This window comes from Apostichopus japonicus, chromosome 19 (assembly GCF_037975245.1).
Source record: "Apostichopus japonicus isolate 1M-3 chromosome 19, ASM3797524v1, whole genome shotgun sequence".
NCBI lineage: Eukaryota > Metazoa > Echinodermata > Holothuroidea > Aspidochirotida > Stichopodidae > Apostichopus > Apostichopus japonicus.
Window position 1 is genome coordinate 7,376,919 of NC_092579.1, and position 23,894 is coordinate 7,400,812.

At 37.1% G+C, this 23,894-nt stretch overlaps 2 protein-coding genes across 2 annotated transcripts; one reads left to right on the plus strand and one right to left on the minus strand.

Annotated features, from left to right (window-relative positions):
- Positions 1 to 765: 765 nt before the first annotated feature.
- Positions 766 to 10,140, minus strand: LOC139959551 (leucine carboxyl methyltransferase 1-like). The gene is made up of 8 exons (XM_071957263.1): positions 9,999 to 10,140; positions 7,039 to 7,127; positions 5,936 to 6,057; positions 5,036 to 5,174; positions 4,191 to 4,296; positions 3,462 to 3,684; positions 2,855 to 3,044; positions 766 to 2,409 (listed from the first exon to the last, which is right to left on the minus strand). The coding sequence occupies exons 1-8, from the start codon at positions 10,049 to 10,051 to the stop codon at positions 2,381 to 2,383; spliced, it is 951 nt and encodes a 316-aa protein (XP_071813364.1). The 5' UTR covers positions 10,052 to 10,140; the 3' UTR covers positions 766 to 2,380.
- A 39-nt stretch (positions 10,141 to 10,179) lies between these two features.
- Positions 10,180 to 22,515, plus strand: LOC139959550 (queuosine-tRNA galactosyltransferase-like). The gene is made up of 13 exons (XM_071957261.1): positions 10,180 to 10,319; positions 10,839 to 10,955; positions 11,691 to 11,790; positions 12,474 to 12,538; positions 12,935 to 13,000; positions 15,187 to 15,282; positions 15,631 to 15,726; positions 16,310 to 16,434; positions 16,914 to 17,049; positions 17,377 to 17,445; positions 17,980 to 18,054; positions 19,377 to 19,586; positions 20,240 to 22,515. Exons 1-12 carry the CDS (start codon positions 10,311 to 10,313, stop codon positions 19,455 to 19,457), a joined length of 1,035 nt encoding a protein of 344 aa, XP_071813362.1. The 5' UTR covers positions 10,180 to 10,310; the 3' UTR covers positions 19,458 to 19,586; positions 20,240 to 22,515.
- The last annotated feature ends 1,379 nt before the right edge of the window (positions 22,516 to 23,894 follow it).

The window sequence follows — 23,894 nt, forward strand, 5'->3', positions numbered from 1 at the left end:
TCTTCTTTATTTTTGCTGTCAAATTACACGGACCACTCGAAAGATGTGGTCTAATCATTTATTTCTTGATAGTTTGGAGAAAAATATAAAAAATGCTGAAATTTTTCACATAAACCCACAATTGGTTTAGAAATCTTGTTTATATATTACAGCCGATCTACACTCTTGAAGGAGAGATATGACACAGACAGGTCCAGCATTACATAAAATACAAATGTCATCACTCCTTCCGAAAATACATGTGATCTTGGTGTCTTGCTCGATAAACTAGATATGCAAAAACATTCAGAACACTTGTCGTTCAGCTGCATATGGTATTTACAAAATTGGTAAACTCAGGAGGTATCTAGATCAAGGCTCAACTGGTTTGTGCTTTTGTTACCTATCTGGATTTCTGCAACAGTTTGTATGTGAATTTGCCAGTTTCTCATATAGCTCCCCTTCAGAGAATTCAGAACGCTGCTGCTCGCCTAGTCTCACTCACCAAAAAGTTTGATCACATCACCCCTGTATTCCGTTCATTGCATTGGCTTCCCGTCTCTAAGCACATTGGTTTCCTTTGTCTCTTTCCTACTTTGTAAAGCGCTTTGAAACGCCGTATTAAGCGCTATACAAATTTAATTTATTATTATTATTTATTATTACATGACCTTTCTTTGAGCATTGATTTGCTTTTATTTCTCTTGTCAATAAAAACCAGTATGACTGTAAACTATGATAAAATCCAACAATCACTATGCAACAAAGAAAACTAAACCAGAGAACTGTAGTTTTGATATCTTTATCATTTATATTTCAAATTCAATTGATGCAGTGTCTTTGAATCGAGAGTAAAAATACTTCATGGAAATGGCAATCCTTCTTGATTTTATGTTTAGAGACACGAAAGACATTGAACATAGCACAAACATAAAAAAAATTAGGATCCTAAAAATGAACAGTTTGACACATTTAACAAAACTATGAAGTTCAAACACTTGATAATAAACATGAATTCTACACTAGGTATGAAGGAATGATTCCCTTCCCCCAGTGAATGTTAGAACAATATCACAGTACTTAGGATGGATCATACTTCAGATAGTATCTTTCCATATAACCACTCAACTCCTGTTAGTTTCAATCAGTACTTTAACCATTCTTGACTTCACTCACACCTTCCATATAACTAACTGTGGATGATGCTGTATTTTTTCACATAACTGTGGAAACCAGGCTAATATTGTAACCGGTCAAGTTGAGCCACACCTCCAACATTAATGATGAATATTACTGTATCTTTTCCCAGAACTACTCAAATTCTGCTATTTTCAATCAGTTCTGTGACAGTCATGACTTGACTCACACCTAGCGCCCAGTTTAGTAACCATGGAATCTGCAGCGCTGTATCTTTCAATGAGCTATGCAAAACATGCTTAATACAGTGACCATGCATGACTTGAGCTACACCTACAACATACATGATTGGTAGGATTGTGTCTTTTCACTCTACCACTGACATCCATTTTAAATCAGTCATGACTTCAGTGACACCTAACAAAAGTATTAACAATGGATACTGCAGAATCTTTTCTAGTAACTATGGCAACAAGGTTATCATAAACCAATGCTGTAATCACTAATGACGTAACTCACACCTCCCACATTTGTAACAATGGATAAATACATTATCTTTTCATCTAACCGATGAAGCCACACCAGTATCAAGCAGGTCTGTACCCATTCATTATTTGTGCCCAACCTCCCCCATTAGTACTGATGGGTTAATGCAGTATTTTCCCAAATACAAATTGAAATGCTGCTACTTTTGATTAAAACTGTGGTCAATTTATGACTTACATGAGCTTTGTTGCATTATGTCATCAATTTCCTCAAATTCTACCCAACTGACAGCGACAACTTGTGAAAGTCGGCAAATGATCAAACTACCATATCCCCCCTGAAATTTAAGCAAAACAAATATTAAATAAGGGAGTAATGGAATATCACATCTCAAATGTAGAAAAAGTCTTGACCAAAGCTATGCTGATGAACTGCTTTAACAGGCATCGTAGGTAGAGAGAGCTGCATGCGGTGAAACATTATATAATCTGATTATGCCAGCTTTCAGCTGTTTCTGGGACAAACACATTGTTTTTCAACAATCAATACTAACAAATGATCATACAAATAAAATCACCAACACAAATGTTGACTTCATTAGTTGGTTGTTTCTTGGCAAGAAGATGATGATGATGATGAAATTTATCAACAATTACTCTGTAACAAGACTGATAACTTTTGAACAAATCTTCTCAAAGCGGAACATCGAAGCAGCACTGATCATGAGAAACGTTTCTTCTGGTTCGATTTTCTTCCTCAAAAGGCAGTGAAAGCTTCGTTAGGTCTTCACATGGAGATTATCCAGACCTAAAACATAATTATGAAGTATATACAGATTATAGGCCAGACTGTAGCACATTACATGTATACATATGTTAGGTCACACTGTAACTTCATAGTTTAGGTGTATATTAGTTGTTATGCTAGAATGTACCACATCAAGTATACACAGATGTTGGGCCAAATATGAAATATATTAGTTGTAACAACTGAAACATTTCAAGTTCAAATACATGTTGAGTCTGATTCAGATTGTCCAAGGTACAGTTGCTGTGCCAACATCACACAATGGCCCTTTTTGGTACATCACCTAACTATCTGGCCTTTGTCCATCCAAGCCTGATTCTGATTGTCCGAGTAACAGTTAATGTTTCAGACATTCTCCTTCATTTTAACGAATGATCCCTTTGTGTGTCTGATACTGATTGCCTTAGTACATGTAAAAGATTGTGGCCTTATTTCGATCACTTACCTATCTGGTCTTTGTCCTTCCAAGCCCAACATAGACAGTAATGTTGCAAAAGTTGATTCAGTAATTCTGTCTCGTCCAAGAATTCCAATCTCTCGACTCTATGGACCTCATCAGCAGGTAGATACCTGTAGACCTCACCCATCTCCATAGCAACAGCATCGTCAAACCCATTACTAACAAACCGGAGTTTCTGGTGGGAAGTATGAAGAAACAATCAAACAGTTTTGTAATACAATACACTAATAAAACTAAAAGCTGACACCAGAGAGGAGGGATTAGCTATAACTGTTAACGTCTGAAAGTTTTGGGCATCGCATATTTTCAAATGAAAAATAGACCACCATAATTCAAAATAAAGCCAATCTTGACTACCACACTGAGGCAAGGCACCTTTTAGCTTAACCTCATAAAATGAAATAACTGAATGTTCTTCCAAAACAGTTAAACACCAGTCACTGACAATATCCCTGTAAGTGTCTTTACCATGTATGACCCTCTGAAAGAGCCAGTTTTATACAAACCAGTTGAATTTTGACCATTTGTGGACCATTTTTTCTCTCTCGAAAATATTTGAGATGACCAGTAAGCTGTGAAACAGTTAACATACCTGAGTGTCCAGATCTTGACATGGAGCAATTCCTTCCAGTTCACATCTTCTTCCTCTCAAGTTGCTCACCATGACTTGTCCAAACTTATCGGACATGTGCACCTGTTCGTAGTTGATAAATACAGAGTTTGCAAAGGATTCAGCCGCCCATTTAATGAGTTGTGATGATTTATCCGGTTGCAGGTAAACCAAGACACACTCTGTGATGAATACAGTGGGCTTACTGACAAGGAAAGAGAAAAGTACCACCAGGCATGATGTTAATTCTGCAACGCATGCTTAGATATAAATGTTTGAACAGCTTATCATTGTACTTGCTTTTGGATTCTTCAGTTTATATTTAGTTTCTATCAACTATCGTATATGTCAAACTTTTGAACTGAATGAATTGTTACCACAATTTTTAGTTTCCACAATTTTTATTCCCTAATTGGGTTACTGTTTCCTAACTTTTATACATTTTATGAATGCACATAACATTTTATTTATTTTATTTATTATAATCACCATTTTCCTATTTATGAACTGTATTTTATGCAATTTATACTGGAATAAACGAAACGAAACGAAATTGGGGGGCTATTAGATTAAAGTAAAAAATGAAACCAACAAAACATTTGATAATAAATGTGTTTTTAGTTTCTGAAAATTGTCAACAGATAAATACCAACTCAATGTGTATAGATACAAAGATATTAAGACTACCAGAGAAATAATGGAGGAACTCACCTAAAGTCAAAATTAGCAATTCCTCTCAATTTTGATTCAATTTGAGATGTGTTTCTGAGATCGGCCCACATGATGTGATACTTGGGTGAATGAAGCTCAGCATTTTCTACATGGAAATAAAATGTAATTGTTGATATAATTTCAAGTTCCCCGAATAGACTGCATTCAGTACTGATACAGTACGTATAAAAATACAATTATAACAATAAAAACCGTGCTAGTAACATTAACTGAGTATGATTTTAACAAGATCACACATATTCTTGCTAACTGAAAACTCTAACCAAGCTATCTATCAACCTGTATCTCTACAAAATAACATCCTCAAGGAAGGTCATAAAACATAAAATTGTTAGATTGGAAGCCACGAAAAAAACATGGACCAATAAACAATACTAGAAATGTCATAACTTCTACCAAAACAATGTCTCTTCATTTCACTTGTAATTTTCAGCTACAAAAACATGAACATAACATAAAACTAGTGCTACGGTTGAGTGGATAAAAGAAGCATCTGGGGGTCAAAGGTTAAACCACCTACCAGCTCAAGTAGGGTGTTTTTTTAATCCAGGAGAAATCCTTACTTTCTCATTTGAAAATGGACTTTCAAATCAAAAATTAGCTAGATCGTACATTAGATAGCCACCAGATGTGAACTATAAGTTTTCTTAAGGCTTTTCCCACATGCACAAGTGGTTCCTTAATTAGCATCACAGCATGACTTCTTTCTGGTGCAATAACTACTCGTAGCAACAGGCATGAATAAACTATTGTAACAACAATTAACAGTAGTTCCCCTAACACTGCCTACTGTAAACTGCACAGACACGTACTGGTTTTCTTACCTATCTGTACAGCTTCGCTACCAGAAACTGCTTTAACCAGGTCCAGAAGTGGAGGGCGCACCTTCACATACTGACATTTCCTACTGGTGACTGCTCTGAAGTCAAAATCTACAATAATATCTGGTAATTTGTTTTCATCCTGTAGAAAATATCGAGCAAAGAAATCGCATAACAGCTTAAAGAGTTACATCGGAACCAACCTGCCTGACTATTTTAAAGAGTAGGGTGCTGGCATGTTAGAAGTCCAAACTACCTAACTGTACCCATTCGGATAATGAAACTCTTCTCTGTGAATCTGGTGGATAGTGGAATACAGCTCTATGAGACAATACCAGTTCCTTATAGCCTTGAGAAGCTGAATAAGGCCAACATGTGTTGCTACGTACTATACAATGTATCCAGCATTTATACATACAGGCAGATTTGGAGTACACATACAATGATGTGAGTACAAATATAAGTTGAGTTTTCCTGGGTATGAGTACATGTGAACAAGGCTCAAAGCATTATACAAGCACTTCATCTTACACTAGTAACACTTGATTTAAACAATATCTCAAGTAAGAGTATGAGTATAAATTCATAGAGATGTGTACTAGAACAGACACTCACTGTATGCTAGAATATATGTGAGTACTATACTGTACATCCCTACAAGTCTGTATAAACATGAACAGCTTAAGGTTCATACTTTATGTTGCAGTTTTGAGGTTGATGCAGTGTGTTTTTCACTTTACATTACAGCCTAAAATTCCAGATCAATTATTTCTGGCTGTACTGTATATCACTTCTCCAGACCCAATTGTGCACTTAATCAAAGCCGAAGGATGTTAGTAATGGCTATAAGGAGAAAAGCATACAGTGATGTGTAACAAAGTCTGTGTATGAAAATCAACTAACTTTAAGCTTCCAGAAAAGTGTGTCAAAGCCTGCACCAAAGTTCACTACTTGACAAGAACATTTAGTTTTCTCCAGGATCTGATCCAGAAGAACTTTGATCCCTCTCACTCTAGCAAAATAACCTGGATAAAGTGAGAAAACAAAAAACAATGATGTTTTGAGGGAGATAACGATAACTTTTGGATCACTGTTAAATGTAAAAACAAATTTTCTGTTAAAATTTCTACCATCAGAGTGATCACTTGTTGATCATATTACACCAATCACACATACACTTTGGATAGCTTCAGATATGTAGTAACATTTTGAAAGGCTCCAAACTGTGAGAATATTTTTGTTTTTATTTGTTACTCAAAAATCTCATCTTCTGGAGTGATACGTTTCTAGGATGGAAGTTTCTTCTCCATCCCACGACATTGAATATGGTTTAATAGACACTTCTTGCTATGACCAAATGTCACATTACGTACCATGAATTTTTCACTAAATGCTCTGTCATAGCACTTTGATTTCACAAATCTGGGACCCAACTTGTGACATTTTTGGTGTCTGAAAGAAATTTTATGAGCTACTACAATATGAACTAATTCATCATCATTAATCGTCATAGACTCTGAAGTGTCCGTGGACGCTGTCTCAAAGCGATGCGAAATGACCGGCGAAGTGGAGCTGGTTGGTGACCACGTATCCGCAGATGAATCCGGGAAAGAGCCTGCTGTTTTGCTTCCTCCAAGGTAAGACCGGTTGAGGCTCTGATGTTATCATACCAGGTCATCCGAGGCCGCCCATGACTACTCACTGTGCCCAGAACGGCACCTGACAAGAGGTCCCACTGGAGACCCTGTTGACGGGCGATGTGGCTGAACCAGTCCATTTTTCTCTGCACAATAGTGTCATAGGTGAATAGCCATCTACCAACTATCATTCGCATAAGTGACTCGTTGGTAACGTGGTCGCTCCAATTGACACCTAGCAACTAACTAGTTCCTTAGAAGGAAACTTCGAGGAAAAGTGGGAAACTTTGAGGGAAAAGTGTTTGAAGAAAAAATGTTAAGCAAAGTATTAGAGCCTATTTATGTTAAAATGCCTACAAAATTTCAAACCTCTGTTTATTTCTGGGGCCCTCCTGTCTCCACTCCGCACAAGATATTGGAGATAAGGATCCTTCCAATATCCTTTTTGAACTGCAAATCTAGGATGGTGAAGACAAAATAAAAGAAACAGTTCATAAACATCATCTCGTATATCAGAATTAAGCATTTTAATTTGTGGTTAGGTTTTCACACAAAACTTAATTTGTATTATTTGGTTGTATAGTATCCTAACAGGATAAGTTTTATTCCAGGGTTCCTTCTTAGGTGCAAAGGGAAAATTCCAAACATTTTGGGACCAATTTGTAGCAGCTTGTGTGCTCTTCTTACACCATGAATCAGTTAAGGTAATTTAGATATGCAGGCCCCTAGGGCCTTAGGCCTAGGCCTTATGAACACCTTGCTGTTTGAATCAATTACAATGGCTGCTAAAGGCGATGATGTTATTATGGTGGAATTAAATTTTCCTGACATTAATTGTATAGATGGTTCCACTGGTAGGAAGGGTAATAACTTTCTAGGTGTTGTGCAAGATTGCTTTTTACATCAGCTTTCCCTACTAGGGGGGATAACATCCTGAGTTCTGATCCAAGTAATGTTGTTGATTTGATGGGTCGAGAAAACTAGGAACTAGCGATCAGGATATACTAGCTTTGATGTTGTTTGCAAGGTCATAAATTCTGTTAGTAAGGGAAAGGTCCCTAATTATTGGAGATCAGATACAGTGGCAATTGAAACTTAACTAAAGGATACAGGTTGGATTAATTTGTTTAGAGAAATGAGTGCTTCTCAGTCTTGGATCTGTTTAGCTGATAAGTTAAAGGTCATTATTGAAATCATGTTCCGTGGAAGAATCATCGTCGTTGAAGCAGTATACCTTCATGGATGAAAAAGAAAGTTAGATGTGCAATTAGGCAAACACGTGGAATGTGGAAGTTGTTTAGGAGGACTAATTCTGAATCTCTTTCGGCCAAGTTCATCAGCTGAACGTAGAAGGCTTAGTCTCTGAAGCAAACTTGAATTTCGAAAATAACAATGCCTTAAATATTAAGGATAACTTTTCTTATGTCAAGTCAAAGCAGAAAGTTAAAGATGCTATTGTTTCTCTTAGGGCACCAAAGCAGATAATAATGTACTGATAGTCAGGATCTTGCAGGTCTTTTGAACAACTGTGTCTGGTTTTACAAGGAATGATATGAGTAGTATTCCAGATTTTCAGAGAGGAACTGATACTCCTAAAATGGATACGGTCTTATTTTCGGATGAGCTTGTCTTAAAGAAGCTGCTTTTTCTAAATGTTTCAATCTAGCTCCTGGGCCCTGATTCAATCCATCCGTATTTGTTGAAGACTTTTGAATACCATTTCTGCGTTCCACTCTCATTGGTTTTTAGTAAATTTATGAATAAAGGTTATGTTCCTCAGGACTGGAAATGTGCTAATATTATCCCAATTTTCAAGAAGGGTGAAAAGTCTAAGCCCTGTAATTACAGGCCTGTTAGTCTCACTAACTGGGTGTTGTTTCTAAGGTCATGGAGTCTATTGTTTAAAAGTCTATGGTCAGTCACTTCAGTAGTCAGTCTTTGATCTGAGAGTCTCAACATGGCTTTTGTCAAATATGGTCTTGTCTCACAAATATTCTTGAGTTTATGGAAGATGTAACAAGCTCACTAATACTAATAGGCAGAAGTCTGTAGATGTTGTGTTCCTGGATTTCCACAAGGCCATTGATAAAGTTCCCCACCAGCATATTTTACTTAGGCTGAAGAGTATGGGTGTCGATGGTCAATGGGACTTTACTGTCTTGGATCAAGAATTGGTTTGGTAATAGGAAACAAGAGGGTGGTAATTAAGGGCTCTGCTTCTTCTTAGCAAGACGTTACTATTGGGGGTCTGTTTTGGGTCCCTTGTTGTTTGTCGTCTATATAAATGACAATGACTGAGATATTTTGAGTACAGCTATGAAGTTTGTGATCATACTAAACAGTATTCTGAGGTCTCTTCCAAAGGCGATTCTGAAAATTCCCATGGATTTGGATAAGGTTTTTTCCTGGTCTCAGGATGGCATATGCTTTTTAATATTGATAAATGCAAGGTGATGCATATTGGGAGTAGTAACCAAAAGTATACCCACGCTCTTAATGGTGAGGAGTTGCAGAGCTCTTTGTTGAAAGAGACCTAGGCCTAGGTGTATACATTGAATCATATCTGCAACCTTCTAAACATTGACTCGAAGCTGCTAAAAGAGGTACTGTATTTAGGTACAGTATGGTACAGTACAGTATGATCAAGAGGAACTTCAATTTTCTGAAAGAGGACATAGTTGTTAGGCTTTATCAGCAGTTGGTTAGGCCTCATCTGGAGTTTGCTGTTCAGGCTTGGAACCCATAATTGCTAAGGATAAAGAAGTACACACGAAGGTCCAGAGGTGGGCTACTAGGATGATTAGTTCCTTAAAGGGCGGTTGCTGAAATCTCACCACACTGGAGCTTAGGAGGTTACGTGGCAACTTGATTCAGGTTTTCAAGATTGTGTATGGTTTTGACAATTTATCCTTCACTGACTTTTTCATGTTAGCGAATAGTAGTTGTACCAGAGGTCATTAAACTCCAGAACTAAAAAGTAGGAGTAATATTCGGCATAACTTTTTGTCTCATAATTAATATTTAGGGTTGTGAATGAGTGGAATGGTTAGCCTGAGAAAGTTGTACTTGCAAGTAGTGTTAATGAGTTTAAGAATGCTTTGGACAAATAATCGAGTCTGATTTTTTGTGTCTTCTGTTTTGTTTTTTCCTCTCCTAGGCTATAGATTTAATACTAGTTTGACAGGCCTAACTTTCGGGCCCCATAGCACTTTTCAATACATGGCAATGCCTAACGTTGCTACTACTAGCTAGCCTAACTTAGTAACGTAAGGGCTCTGTCGTGTTAAACATAAAATAAAGACCAAAATTTAAGTTTAGCTTAGTGGCACCTCTTGCACTGAGATGCGTCATCATTTGTAGATTGCACAGCTTCGTCTCCCATTTTAAAATCAGTGTCTATGTTGATTGTTCACTTGTTGTGTAGCCTGCGCTCTATTACAGGCCAACTCAGTCAGAATTTGTGATTGTCAATATCTCCGACAAAAGCGGGTTTCGCACAACTGGTGTGGAACGTAGTGATAGTAACCAAAGATAATTCACATTCGAATGTGGAATATCACTATTGTAACACAGAGCTAGGCCTCGGGTAGTTATTTTAATAAAAACTGTTGTTCCAGCTCAGAGCTGGCCATTTCGACGCGATGATTGTGGTAACTATGTCAAGATGGTGGCTTAACTTGATGGCCTAGCCATCACCTACTTGTTTAGGCCTAGGCTGTTCAAAAATGGCTATTATATAACACATTAACTAGCCTAGGGTAATTTTTACTCACTTACACAATTTAAATCGCTAGGTTAAGTTAAACCTGAGTTATGCCTAACCCTAACTCTTTGTCGAGGCCCTACTTATAGGCCTACTCTAACAAAAAAATTGAATTTACAATGTGAATAATGGCCAAAAAATAAATGGATTCTAACTTCTATGCCTGCAGTGCATGTAGGTCTACTTGAAGTTGAACTAATGTGATAGGATTTACCTTAAATAAGTCATGAAACACAAAGATGGTTTGCCAATTTGGTATGTTGCTTGGTTAAATTGGTTTTTCCATGTTGATACTTAAATAAATACATTGTTTCAGTCTCTGTTTATCCATTGGGAATCATCATAACTGAGTACTAATTGCCTTTGTCTCTATTTTCTCATCAATCATTTCTCTTCCTTCCTACAGTCAGTTATTCTGCCTGTTTACAATGCTGCAAACTGGCTGGATGAATGTTTGCAATCAGTGCAAAATCAAAGTTTCTCTGGCAAACTGGAGCTTTCAACATTTAATGATTCCAGTACAGTAAGTGTCATTCAATAAAAGTGATCACATAAAATAACAAATACCTGCCCAACTTCAGCTACACAACTGAATGAGGAACATAACCCAATTAGTTTGGTCTCTTGATCAATCTCTAATTAAAGTACAATAGTGATGTTTTCTAGCCCATTTTTCACTATGATAACTTTTGTTGTCTACAATATATTTTTATTTGAAGTTTTTAAGTGAAGCATCCCTGAATTCTCTGACCCATGTAATGCTGGTCTTTGTACCCAACCTTCAATTGCCAATATGATACCCTGCGTCAGCGATGATGGTGGGACCTATGAACTGGATCAATTTGTTTCATTGCTGTGTGCTGTAGTCCCCAATTTGCTTTCCCCTGCGAGTATCAAACGTTTTAGCACTCATACTTATTGTACAATAGTACTAGGATTATTTTGGAATTTATATAGATATACATGTGAAAGATTATGTACAGTACTCAGACTCACTTTTAGAGCCTTGTATGCATACTAGAAACATGCAAGGGGAATTACTCTACATGTAATTGTTCTCATGCTGGTTTTGTCATTCTACAAATCTGCTCTCCTTTGATAAACAAAAAGTAAATTTGAAGAGCAGTATTGTGAACTACTGACCTCAAGTGAATCAGTCTGCTTTATAGATGTTCTTCTCCTTCTTTTGTTTTGTATGAAATGTAAACTAAAATATGAGTTTTATATTGCTCTTTATTATCTCTTTGCAAATGCACAGGATAATTCCTTAGCCATTTTACAAAAATGGAGACCAATCCTGGAAGGGAAAGGAGTAACTGTCATTATAGGTGGCCACACAGAGCAAAAACCAAAAGGAGGTACAGTAAAATATTGATTATTCATGTGCATTTCAGAGGTCAGACATTTGAAACATGGAATGGAACTTTTTTCTATTCTTAGCTATACATTTGAAGATTTAATTCATATGCTGTTAAAATTAGCAGATTTGGCTGCACATTTCTGTTTAAATTTCCTGGTACAGCTTGCAGTCCATGCATGACATCCACACCACTGCCTATATTGTTCATGAACCTCATGAATGTTGGTGTTTTAACTTCATCATACATGCTTCATAACTTAGCACTGGTTGGCTATGGAATCACTACCGTACTTAACAACATAGACTGAAATAAAACATGACGTTATTACTGTTAAAAGATAACAAATAAAGCCATATAAGTGCTCAAGATCAGGACTACAAAACACATGCAGGCCTAGAGTTTCACAATTATTATTATCCACTTGCTAAAAAAATTCAAGTGCTTAAAAAAAATCTATTAATTGGCTAAGAACAAGTTCTCACTGGCATTTTCCTGAATAACAGTAAACATCAGTTGACATTAACTCTAACAGAACTATGAGAACAAACCCAATTATATTTGCTGATAATAAGCAGAACTGCTTATTGTATGGTGGTTATGAGACCCTTTAATAGGGTTGCCATGACTGTTCTGCTTTTTTCATAAGATATGTTGAACATTTACATTTTGCATTTCTACAGTCGGTTTTGCTAAGAACAGTGCAGTAAGGCAGAGTCACGGCAGATACCTGTGTTTTCTTGATGCAGTGAGTATTTTCTGTTTACACTAAGAAATAAAAACCTTATGTTGCTTTCTTTTGTTTGAACTTTTGTTTGTATGCAAACTAATGGAGGAGTAGAACCAATTACCATAGACGGATTACTGCAACAGGGAATAATATAGTGTTGAAAGTTATGTATCATGTTTGAAGACTCTGAAATTTGTGAGTAATTTGACCATATATTGCTCTGCGATACCAGATAAAATATTCCCTGAACAGTACTCGGTAGCGCCTACTAATTATGTGTGCATGTGAGAAGAAAAAGTGCTGTACAAAGATGGTGGATTTGTTATCTGTTGCCTTTTCTATGCTTATCTTAAGGTTCAAGCTAAATGTATGCATCTTCCGGATTATTAATTTCAAATTCTTGTTTGTTTTTAGGATGATGTCATGAATCCAGGGAGAGTTGAATCTCAGTTGAATGCTGCCAAAGAGAATCCTGATGCAGTTAGTATATTCTAAAGTATTTTATAATTCTGCAGTTTTAGCCGGTCTAAATAACTTTGTACTATCCTGACCAAATCATGTACTGCTCACATAATAGGAATCACCTCAATTTAATAAAGGAATCTAAGTGGTTTCGACTGCTATACTTGTGACGTAGTGGTGTCCGAGGGGGACGTTCGCCGGCAGTTCTCCAGGTTAAACCCATCTAAGGCTGCTGGACCCGATAATGTCCAACCTAAGGTTTTGAAGCATTGTGCAATAGAGCTGGCTCACATTTTTACTGTAATTTACAATTTGTCCTTCAAAACTGGGGAGGTGCCTCATCTATGGAAGTAATCCAGTATTATTCCAGTGCCAAAATGTTCTGTCATCTCTTGTATGAACGACCTTCGCCCTATAGCGTTAACTGCAGTGCCAATGAAGGTATGCGAGCGTTTATTCTTAAATCGTTTTAATCCGCTATTTGCTCCATTTTTAGATTCTTTACAGTTTGCTTACAAGGCTAGCCGTAGTTGTGAAGATGCCATACTGCTACTTCTTCAATGCCTGTATTCACACTTAGAGCACCATGGCAATTCTGCACGCGTCATGTTCTTTGACTTCTCATCTGCATTCAACACTATTCAGCCTCACAATCTTGCTACAAAGCTTATCAACATGGGCATCCCACATGGGTTTATTCACTGGATTGTCATGTATCTCACAAATCGCACCCAATTTGTCAAACTCGGTCCCACCTGTCGATCTAACATTATTACCTCCAACACCGGAGCGCCGCAAGGCACAGTTCTAGCTCCGTTTCTTTTCACCTTGTACATGTCTGACTGCAGATCCCAGGAAAAGATATGTCCCATCATCAAGTTTGCAGATGACACAGCCATGGCTGGACTCATTCGTGGTAATGATGATGGGGCATATCTCTGCCAGCTGCAGTCATTCGTGGACTATTGTGACAGTAACGTCTTGCAATTGAATGTTTCTAAAACGAAGGAAATGATCATCGACTTCCGCCGTAATGCTGTTGAACCTCCTCCAGTCATGATCAAGGGTAAAGAAGTTGAAAGGGTTCACTCCTACAAGTATCTGGGTATTCACCTCAACAATAGCTTAACATGGGATGGTCACGTGGATGCCCTGGTAAAGAAGTTAAATACCAGGTTATATTGCCTCAGAAAGTTGTCAAAATTCAACGTACGTACCGATATAATGCAAATGTTTTATAATTCTATTATTTGCGGAGTTTGGAGATACTGTCTTATATGTTGGGGTGGGAATGTCACTAAAGTTGAGAAGGACTGTATCGATCACATAATTAGAAAAGCTGGGGGAGTCATTGGAGGTCAACAGCATACAGTCGACTCGGTGTACCAGTCACTGCTTCAAACAAAGCTAGATTCAGTTTGGAATGACTGTTGCCACCCCCTTCACTGTTATCTTAATGACAATGTAATTAACAGAGGCAGTGGCAGACTGAGACAGCCGTACACGAGAACTAATCGCTATCGTAACTCGTTCACTCCCCGTGCAATCAAACTTTTCAATGTCAACTTACGTCGCTAGGCTGTTGCAATAATCTTTTATCTTGTCCTTGTCTTACTGTTTTTCATTCTCATTCTTTAATCTCCATCTGTATATATCCTGATTTATTTTCCTATGCTTATTTATTTTTGTACTGATTTGAACTTTTATGTGCGAGACACTAATTTCCTTATTTGGAGCAATAAAGTTTTACTTACTTACTTACTCCTAGCTATCGAGTTATATTTTATTACTTTTTTTTTATATCTATAACAGATAAATTTGTGTCCCACAGATTTTATAATGTATTGCTTTCTTTCTTCAGATTCATCCACTTATTTGTACTACATACAATAGTTATTTCATGTTTGGTTGATAACGTTGGTTTATCCTAATAGCAGGATATTGCACAAACTGTTTTGTTAAATTGTGTCTTTCCTTGCTTTCACAGAATTTATTAATTTTTGGAAAGATATTACTTTTATTTAAGTTACAACCAAATACTCATAAACAGAGTTTGAGAAAGATCAATCAGGATTTTTTTCTTAGATCCATAGTTTTTCATTTTTCATTATCTGGCCAGACCAGATATCCAGGGCATATCTAGCTTGAATGACAAGGGCAGATTTAGGAGTTGAGAATAGTTACTTGCTTTCTCCTTCCATCAGATCATTGGCAGCCAGTTTAGAAGAGAACCCCCGGACTCGACAGAGAGATTCACCCGTTGGTGTAACACTATCTCACCAAGACAGTTATATACACAGGTGAGATGTTTAAATAGCTCATCAACACAGTTATAAACACAGGTGAGATGTTTAAACAGCTCATCAACACAGTTATATTCACAGGTGAGATGTTGAAATAGCTCATCAACACAGTTATATATGCAGGTGAGATGTTGAAATAGCTCATCAACACAGTTATATATGCAGGTGAGATGTTGAAATAGCTCATCAACACAGTTATATATGCAGGTGAGATGTATAAACAGCATATCAAAAGAATGTGAAAGATTTCTTATTATGTTTGCATTGTTAATCATCTTTTGTTATTGTCTTCGATAACTGGCAGCATCAAAATATCAAAACATGCAATGATATTTTTCATTTCAGATTTATACCTCGCATGGACCGACTGTTGCCATGCCAACATGGTTCTGTGCCAGGACTGTTTTTGATAAAGTCGGTGGATTTGATGAATCTGGAAAGGTGAAATAGTTTATTCTTTTAATTTTTTTTAGTTTCTTACTATAAAATTGCAGTACAATCAATCTCTTTATCACTCATCAAGACCCCCTCATCAAGCCCCCCATCATTTTCAACAGTTTCTTAGTATTTAATTGCAGTACAATCAATCACTTTTCCACTCATCAACTGTCTTCACAATCAACATGATTTGGATTGTTGATTTTGAATTAAAAAATTGCACAGTTACTTTACAGCAGTCTGGCAGACTCTATAAAAAACATGTATCTGTAGTTACTTGGATAGTTATAAGAAGATAGCAAATTAAGAAGCGGAGACACAAATAGCTGGTTTTGATTTGTTACAGACGTGTAAAAGTGTACATTTATATATCAGTCCAGGGGAAGTTTCTATCACCCATTTTAAGGGTTTGAGAAATGACCCATTTAACAAATCAGAGGCTCATCAATCCAAGCGACTGGACTATTTAGTCTAACACACAAAACCATTAAGGTCAGTGACAGCTCTCCAGAGGTAACACAAAGTCTTTATATGCCCTTTTATATGGAAACTTGCAGAATATAAAGTTTTGATGATTTTTTTGTAGGGAACTCCAGAGGACCTCATTTTCTTCCTGAAACATCTCTCCTCGGAAGGCAAAGTTCACCGAGTAGATGAGCGTCTGATGATGTACCGCTACCACCCTCAGGCAACGACACATTCCATACACCGGTAATGAGGACTACTTTCATAGTTTGTATTATATATGCAATGGAGTTGAGGTGTATTGGTGAAGGTTGACTAAGAAATTAGAACAACGAATTTGAGGCAGTTTTCAAGAAAATTTGCAATTAATAAGACAAGTTTTTGAAAGGAAGTGAGAAAGTATCTCATGTGTTGTTGATGTGAGTGGTGGTGGTGTTGGTGGAGGTGTTGTGTGCTGTTGGTGGTATTGATAGTGGTGCTGGTGAGTGGTCCTGTTGTTGGTGTTAATACTGGTGTCTTAACTGTTCTCAGTGGTGTTGGTGTCATTGATGGAAGTGGTGTCATTGATGGAAGTCATGGTGCTGGTGGTGTTTTGTTTGCTGTTTCCTTTTTTCATTCTGATCATCATTGCCGCGTGTGATTACTTAATTTTTTTTTTTTTTTTTTAATAATTTTAAAATAAATTTAAAAAAATTTAAAAAATTATTATTACTTTTTTTTGACAGGGATACTATCTGGTCAATCCGTCTAGAAGCTCTAGAGGACAATGTCATATCCAAGTGGTCTCAGTTTACGATATGGAGCGCAGGCAAACAAGGAAAGAGATTTTATCGGTCTCTGAGGGATGAAAATAAAGAGAAAGTAAGAGAGTACAAGTAATATCTTTTTATTTATATGGAAGAGCTTTTCTGTGTTACTAGAGGCAGGGCTTGTGCAGTTGAGATATCCTAGATCAATTTGACTGGCACCGCTTGGTGAATGAATATTTAATAGTCACAAAAATTGAGTACAACCTATGGGATGTGGTTTTCTCCACATAGAACGCAGAACAGAAGTTTGCTATATATAAAACACAAAAAGGTTTCCTTAAGAGCTACTGATATGGGTTTGATATGATGAAGGATGTCAGGAGAAAAAAACTCTTCAAAAATCATGACCAAAGCTCATATTTCTAATTTCCACCTCCAGGTCATGGCATATTGTGATGTTGACGAGAAAAAAATTGAGAAAGGAGTTTACATCTATGAAGAAAGCAAGGTGAGGCAGGGTTTACTTGTTAAAGTAAGATCACTGAGTTTCCTTTTGGAATATCTGGAGGTTGTCAGGGTTGTCCGTGTCAGGTAACATTAATAACTAGTCCAAGAAAAGAAGCAGTACTTGTAATACAAGCTAAGTCATTTCAGACCACTAAAGACAGCTGCTAAACATCAGCCATGTTTACCGGTAACATAAAGTTTGATATTTACATCTCTAAAATTGATCTTTCTGCTTCAAACAAGATTCTAACTGGAAGATTGGAAAAGGGAGGAGGGAGAGAGAAGAACTTAATATGAGTATTCTAAAATTGTAAAATATTCAAACAGTTGAGTGAAGCATACGGTAATAATTGATACAAGACAAGTAGGGCATGTTTCCTCATGGATTGAAGAAAACAAGGTAAACCTTGCAACCTACTAATATGTTTGATCATTTCTAATGTTTGTTGTCAACGCTGTATTAAGCGCTATATAAATGAATTTATTATTATTATTATTATAAAATAATTTGTTTCTCTTGTATGTTTCTTGATAGGTACTACCAAAACCAAGAATTCCGATTTTACATTTCACTAATGCTAAACCACCATTCATCATCTGTGTGAAGTTGGTAAGTGATTGAATAAATACTGCAACAAAAATTCAAATGCTGTAACAAATATTCATTTACTTTTTACAGTCTAAAACTAGGAATAAAGCATTTTTTTCTTTTTGCATGAGGCCAGGTATTTCAACACTTTCAACATGTCGTCTTGATATATTGAGAGAAACACTCATTCGAGCTTGTTTCCTTGGGCCTTATGGTATGAAGATGATGCTCATTGGCTTGACTGTAAAAGTGTCTTTTCAGTCAAAAATAATGAAAGTTGCAAGTATTTAACATTTCCAAGTTGCTGTTTGCAACATAGATTAATAGAAATATGAAAAAGTATTTTGGACATCAAAAATATTTGGAGTGGAATATTGTCACTAACTACATGCAAACAACCCTGGGTGGGTTTATACTAAACTTGAACAATTTCAATTCTTGTTAGTCTTGCTGGAAAGACCAGCAACCCGATACACACAGCTGCTTTAGGTTCTCAAGCATTTTCTTGTAAATTTCTCCCACACATTTGCAAGGTACCTTTAAAGCTGCAGTATACTGCATTAAGTTAAAACTGTGTAGGGTTCTGACCAAGCCAGATAATTTTCACAAAGAATTATCTGATATTCCTCAATCTTACTAAGAGACCTATGTGGTTACACACTGTTGGTTGTTCCTAAACGTGAGATATATTAATCGCTTAAACCAGCAGTCCGCAAACTTTTAGGCCCACGAGGGCCAGGACCCAGGGATCCTCATGGAGGACTGAGCCATGACCCGCCAGTCACCCACCACTGATAATTGATGCTCAGAATGTGTGAAAAGTAGTTCATATTATAGAGTTCATGTAACAAAAATAACTTAATCAATCTTCATTTGGAAGCTCCTGAAACCTGAAAATAAATTTTTCAATATCCAGAAAAATCCTATGCTTCACCATCCAATACAGAAATATTTTGTCCCACCATTAATAATATTTTTTTTCTTCATTGGTCAACCTTTGAATTTTCATTTGAATTTTCTTTTTAATTAATCTTACGTATGCCACACCATCCCATACAGAAATATTTTGTCCCACCAATTTAATATGTTTTTTTCTTCATTGGTCAACCTTTGAATTTTCATTTTCTTTATAACTAATCTCAATGTTACTAGTGTGATTATGCTGAAACCTAGATTATCGACTATGTCTTTAGGAACTTTGGCTTTTATTTTACTCCAAAAACAAAAAATGCGGTCCTGACAAAACTGAAAGGATTTCCTCGCAAAGTTCAGTTTGGAAACATAAGAAGCAAAAGCAAAACAGTGGGTAAGTCCTGTCTTCCTTTGTTTTACGTCTTCAACAGGATTTGACAGGTGGAGGACTTGAGAAGAATTTGACATCTCTAAACTTACAGGAAGGAAAGGATTATTATCATTTCAGTTAAATTTGAGGCGGAGGCTGAAGCAGACTATTTAAAATGGATGTCTGACATAAAACAGCTGCTGCTGGATGGAATGGTCTTAGACCAGAACCTGGATGATCTTAATATCTAGTAGACACGTCATGGAGCCAAGTGAGTAAACACTGGTTTTTGTTTGTCATGTTCAATTGTTCATAGCGTTTTTTGTAGATTGACAGATGGTGATATGTCTGGAATTTGTTAACCTGGGGGCAGTAGCACAACGGCTTTGTTTATAGTGTTAGTATACATGTGTGGACTGGTAGTGGAGCGGCTTGTATTATACAGGATTTCGATTACACAGAAACCTCTTTGAGGGTGGGTGTTGTATTGATTTCTTGAAATTATTACAGAATTCTGAAGCTGAGTTTTTGTTGTTTGTAAAACTGTCACCTTTAGTGAGGGAAGATCAATTTAGTTTTCAAATATGAGAGCTGATTTTAATTTCAGAACTACAGTAAAACATGCTCAAATCTTTGACACGGTTTGTCAACTGGTTTGTGTTTTCTTCTTGAAACAGGTCAGGTGAAAATACAGTGTTGTGGACATAGGATCTTGCTCATGAAAATGCTGTCTCTCTTCTTTTTTGTTTGGGGGGGGGGGCAGAAGGAGAGGCAGAGGAGGGGGCAGTTGGGGGAGAGAACAAAAGCCTCATCATTTCACCTGTATGATTTATGTGTAATATGAGGTCAAGAAACTAGCCATTCATTTGCTTTTAATGGGTTTGAAATGCCAACATCATTTTAATTTGTATATTTCTTTTACAGAGTCACAATAAGAGCTGTTACAACTGGAGATGAATGATGCTTTAAGTGTTTCTGTCCAAGCTGTTCATCTTGGAATGGAAGATGATGATATGGGTTGAGAAATGCCTATGGAAAGTGGGTCACATTCATACCTACAACAGAACTGACCTTTTGTCAATGCTGCATTTGTCGACCGGAAAGTTGGTTAGCAGTCGTACCAAGTAATGTGATATTTCAGTCGTAGTTGATTAGCCCTGGATCTAATTAAGATGTGGTTATCATTACATCCATTGTAATAGTTCCTCTGCAGTCACTTATTAGATGAACCCAATCCTGAGAGTTTCATTTATGTAGGGGACTGTACCATCAGTTGGCGTTATTGTTAATCATGATAGTCAAGCCTTCTCAAGCCTTAAATTATCTGCTACGTGATAGCATAAACTACCCAAAGGACTGCCATTAGGATTCATCCTTGAGCACACCAAATTTTTTGACTAGCCACCATATGATTGTTAACACAAGTGCTCTAATGGTCAGCACTACTTTCCTGTGTGAAGACAAATTTGGCTTGACCACTGAAATAGTACACTGTGTGTTTAGTCATGTATTTTGTGCAGAGAAGCATTCAGTATGGCTAGCATTACAAACTTGGGTAAATATTCAATATTCAATGACCTTTAATTTCTGAGCCCCCCCCCACATGCCCCAAGGCAGCCACTACCCATTAAGAAATCTTGTTGTAAGTTTGTTGTAAGCTTGAGTACCAGTGCTAGTAGAATTGCCCTTGGTACAAGTACGAGTACCAGGCTCAATGTGTGAGTATGTAACCTTGCAGTAGTGTCTATACTAGATCTCCAACAGGGATAGTACCAGTAGAGATAATTGTGTTAGTAGAGTACAAGTGTGGATTCACAGTGATGCTTCCAACAGTTTCACTGGCAACTTTGGATAGCATTGGTAGCTCTAAAGCATTTTTGACACTTGACTTGTGAAGACTCATGAATTAACTGTCATCTTTGCGGGTACAAAGGTATCTAACATTCCAATTACATAAAAATATTTTATAAGCATTTGTAGTGCATACTAAAGAATGGCCCTGGGTAGCCGGGATAGCATATTTCAACGGTTGAAAAGTAGGACACCACATCCTGGATGAGGAGTTTAATAGTAGGGGGTATTTCCCTTTCCTTGAAGTAAATTTTGGATCTTTAAAGAGGGTTACATAACAACTGGTGGCATATGTAAAGCTTAGTACGTAAGTTGAGTACAGTGTACAACTTCCCAAACTTTTCATTTCTATCAGAATTTTTCTAGGTAATAGGTGAATATCATGCCCCCGAACAGTCACATAGGCCTATATATAGTGATGCGTACTGCAGTTGTGCGCCGCTTAAAGTTTGCGTATATGAACCCTTTGACATTTTTGAATGTCACAAGGACCTTTAGAAAATCTGTACAGTTTTGTTGGCCAATTAAGTTTTGTTGCAAAAAGGACCCGATAAATTGAGACGTATGATAACTCTAGCACAGGTGTTTTACTCCCCATCTGGACTGCCCCTACCTATCTCCCACAATACTGTGAACAGCTATACAACAGCTGAACCATCGACCAAAAAACAGTATGTTCAGCAAACGTTGATGAGATGAGAAGGCTCGGAAGTATCATTTCCGGCAATCTGGCATTTTTGGCGACAAATTTTCTCCGCCAAGCTTAACGCCAGCCGATGGTGTCACTTTGCTTAGATACAGTGTCATGATTTTCCATTTTGGGAAGTGGTCCCCCCCACCACCTAAATATTTTTGTACAAAGCCCTGACCTCAAATGCCCTCCACCCCTCACCCTGCCCCTTGGGATTCTATACCCAGGCTGCGGTCCTGGAATCGTATTACAACTCACAAAGAAACATTCATTATGTGAAGCATATTAGAAATATGCAAATAAACAACTTTTGCGATCTAATTTTCGTGCATTAGAATTGTTTCTTAAAATTCACAATTTCATATATAAATTTGTCAAATTTTCATATGAAATAAAGGCTGGAAACAACAAGCACTTGGTTTTTGTTATATTACCATATCACCGTTCTTCCTTCTGTTATTGCCATTGAATAGGAACATTCATGATAATAGTTTAAGCTTCTAATATTCTGTTTGAGTCTGTAATATAACTTATCTCCACATGTCTTCGTTGAAATTAATGTTTAGGAAATTATATACAGTAACAGTAACAGGTGATCATATAAAGGAGCCGACTCTTCCTCATGTAGGGGCTCTGGGAACGACCTCTGTCAATAAAAAAAGGAGAAATAAATATAGTGCTAGTAACTTTTGAATGTTAATGTGTGGTTGAAAATGTGGGACGCATAACGGTACACATCACTCCCCCACCCCCACTCCCGCCCGAACCTTAGTGGATCTGCGTCTGAGTAACATCATTATTTTAAGTTCGTAATAATTTTTAATTAAAGCTTTTTCTTCGGAGAAGAAAAGCACAGCCGTTGAATATTCATGACTTATTACAATGTTGTTGCAGGTGGTCCTCTAATGCCTACACCCATCCCGCTTCCGCCCCTCCTCCTTCCTAGCTACACGTACTCCTCTTGTACCCATAGAGCTGACAGAATGGGTGCAACAACAATTTTCATATTTGGTGATGTTTCATTCCTTCCTCAAGCCCTAGTGAAAAGTAGGACAAAACTAACGTTGCTATTTTTGTTCGTAGTAAGAGAGCCGAGTTGTATCCACTTATCTTCCCTGCAAGTCTGTGCTCAAACTTATTGCTTGTGGATGGTTATCAAGTTATATTTGGTTTGCTAGCTTATCTTGAATTACTTCCTCGAGAAAAAAATGAAAGGAAACTATGACCTGATGTCTACATACAATCCTTGTGAACTCGTTGTTAACTGCTACCACATGTTGCAGTCAAATCCTACAATACATAACAACAAAAAAACTCTGTTCCGTAGCTAGAGGCAGCTGTCTTTAAAGAGACTCATGTCTTGAACCAGGGGCTTCAACTCCAACAAGCGAAATTATGAAACGTTATAGTTGCTATAAATATCTTTCCCTAAATATGCTTTGTTAGCAATAAAATGTTTACAAGGAATTCAATTGATGTTTTAGTCTCTGAACAATTTGCAAAAACTAGTTTAAAACCGATGAATGAGTACCTTGTCGTAATATTAAATACTTAAACTGCAACGTGACGGTCATCATTTTGTATGACTGTAACCCTCATTTTTCCAGCAAATTTATGAATTGAGCAATTCAACAAGTGTTAGAGAATTAGTGTATGTTATGTGGTTTTCTTTTATTTGAACGCGGGTATTTAATAGGCTTTTAAGTGGGGATTGCCACATACTAAATTATACGTCATTTTATATATTTTATTCGTCACGATTTCCCTATAACATTCTGTCTGGGTGTTGTTCTCGCTCGATCTCGATTACACCTCTGCTATCCCCGGTGCGTGCGTAAATGTACCGAAATAAGATGTATGACCCCTCCCTCCCCCCCCCCTCACCCTCCCCATACCCACGCATGTGCTCTGAATTTTCACCTAGATTTCTATGGCAGTATATTCCTACCATTTCACTTCTTTTTCGGGTCCATATATAATATAGTTTGTGCTTGCCTATATTCTCGCTTTAAGCAAAATATCCGTGATTTTTTGTTT

Bases quoted from the DNA above. Each gene is read 5' to 3' on its own strand.
- LOC139959551 (XM_071957263.1), bottom strand. From the start codon at position 10,051: ATGGGAGACGAAGCTGTGCAATCTACAAATGATGACGCATCTCAGTGC. The intron at 6,058-7,038 runs GTTTGAAATTTT...CACTTTATCCAG, and splicing joins GGCCCCAGAAATAAACAGAG to GTTATTTTGCTAGAGTGAGA. The intron at 5,175-5,935 runs GTTAGTTGATTT...TATTTTCTACAG, and splicing joins CACTTTTCTGGAAGCTTAAA to GATGAAAACAAATTACCAGA.
- LOC139959550 (XM_071957261.1), top strand. The intron at 12,539-12,934 runs GTGAGTATTTTC...GTTTGTTTTTAG, and splicing joins ACCTGTGTTTTCTTGATGCA to GATGATGTCATGAATCCAGG. The intron at 13,001-15,186 runs GTTAGTATATTC...TCCTTCCATCAG, and splicing joins CCAAAGAGAATCCTGATGCA to ATCATTGGCAGCCAGTTTAG.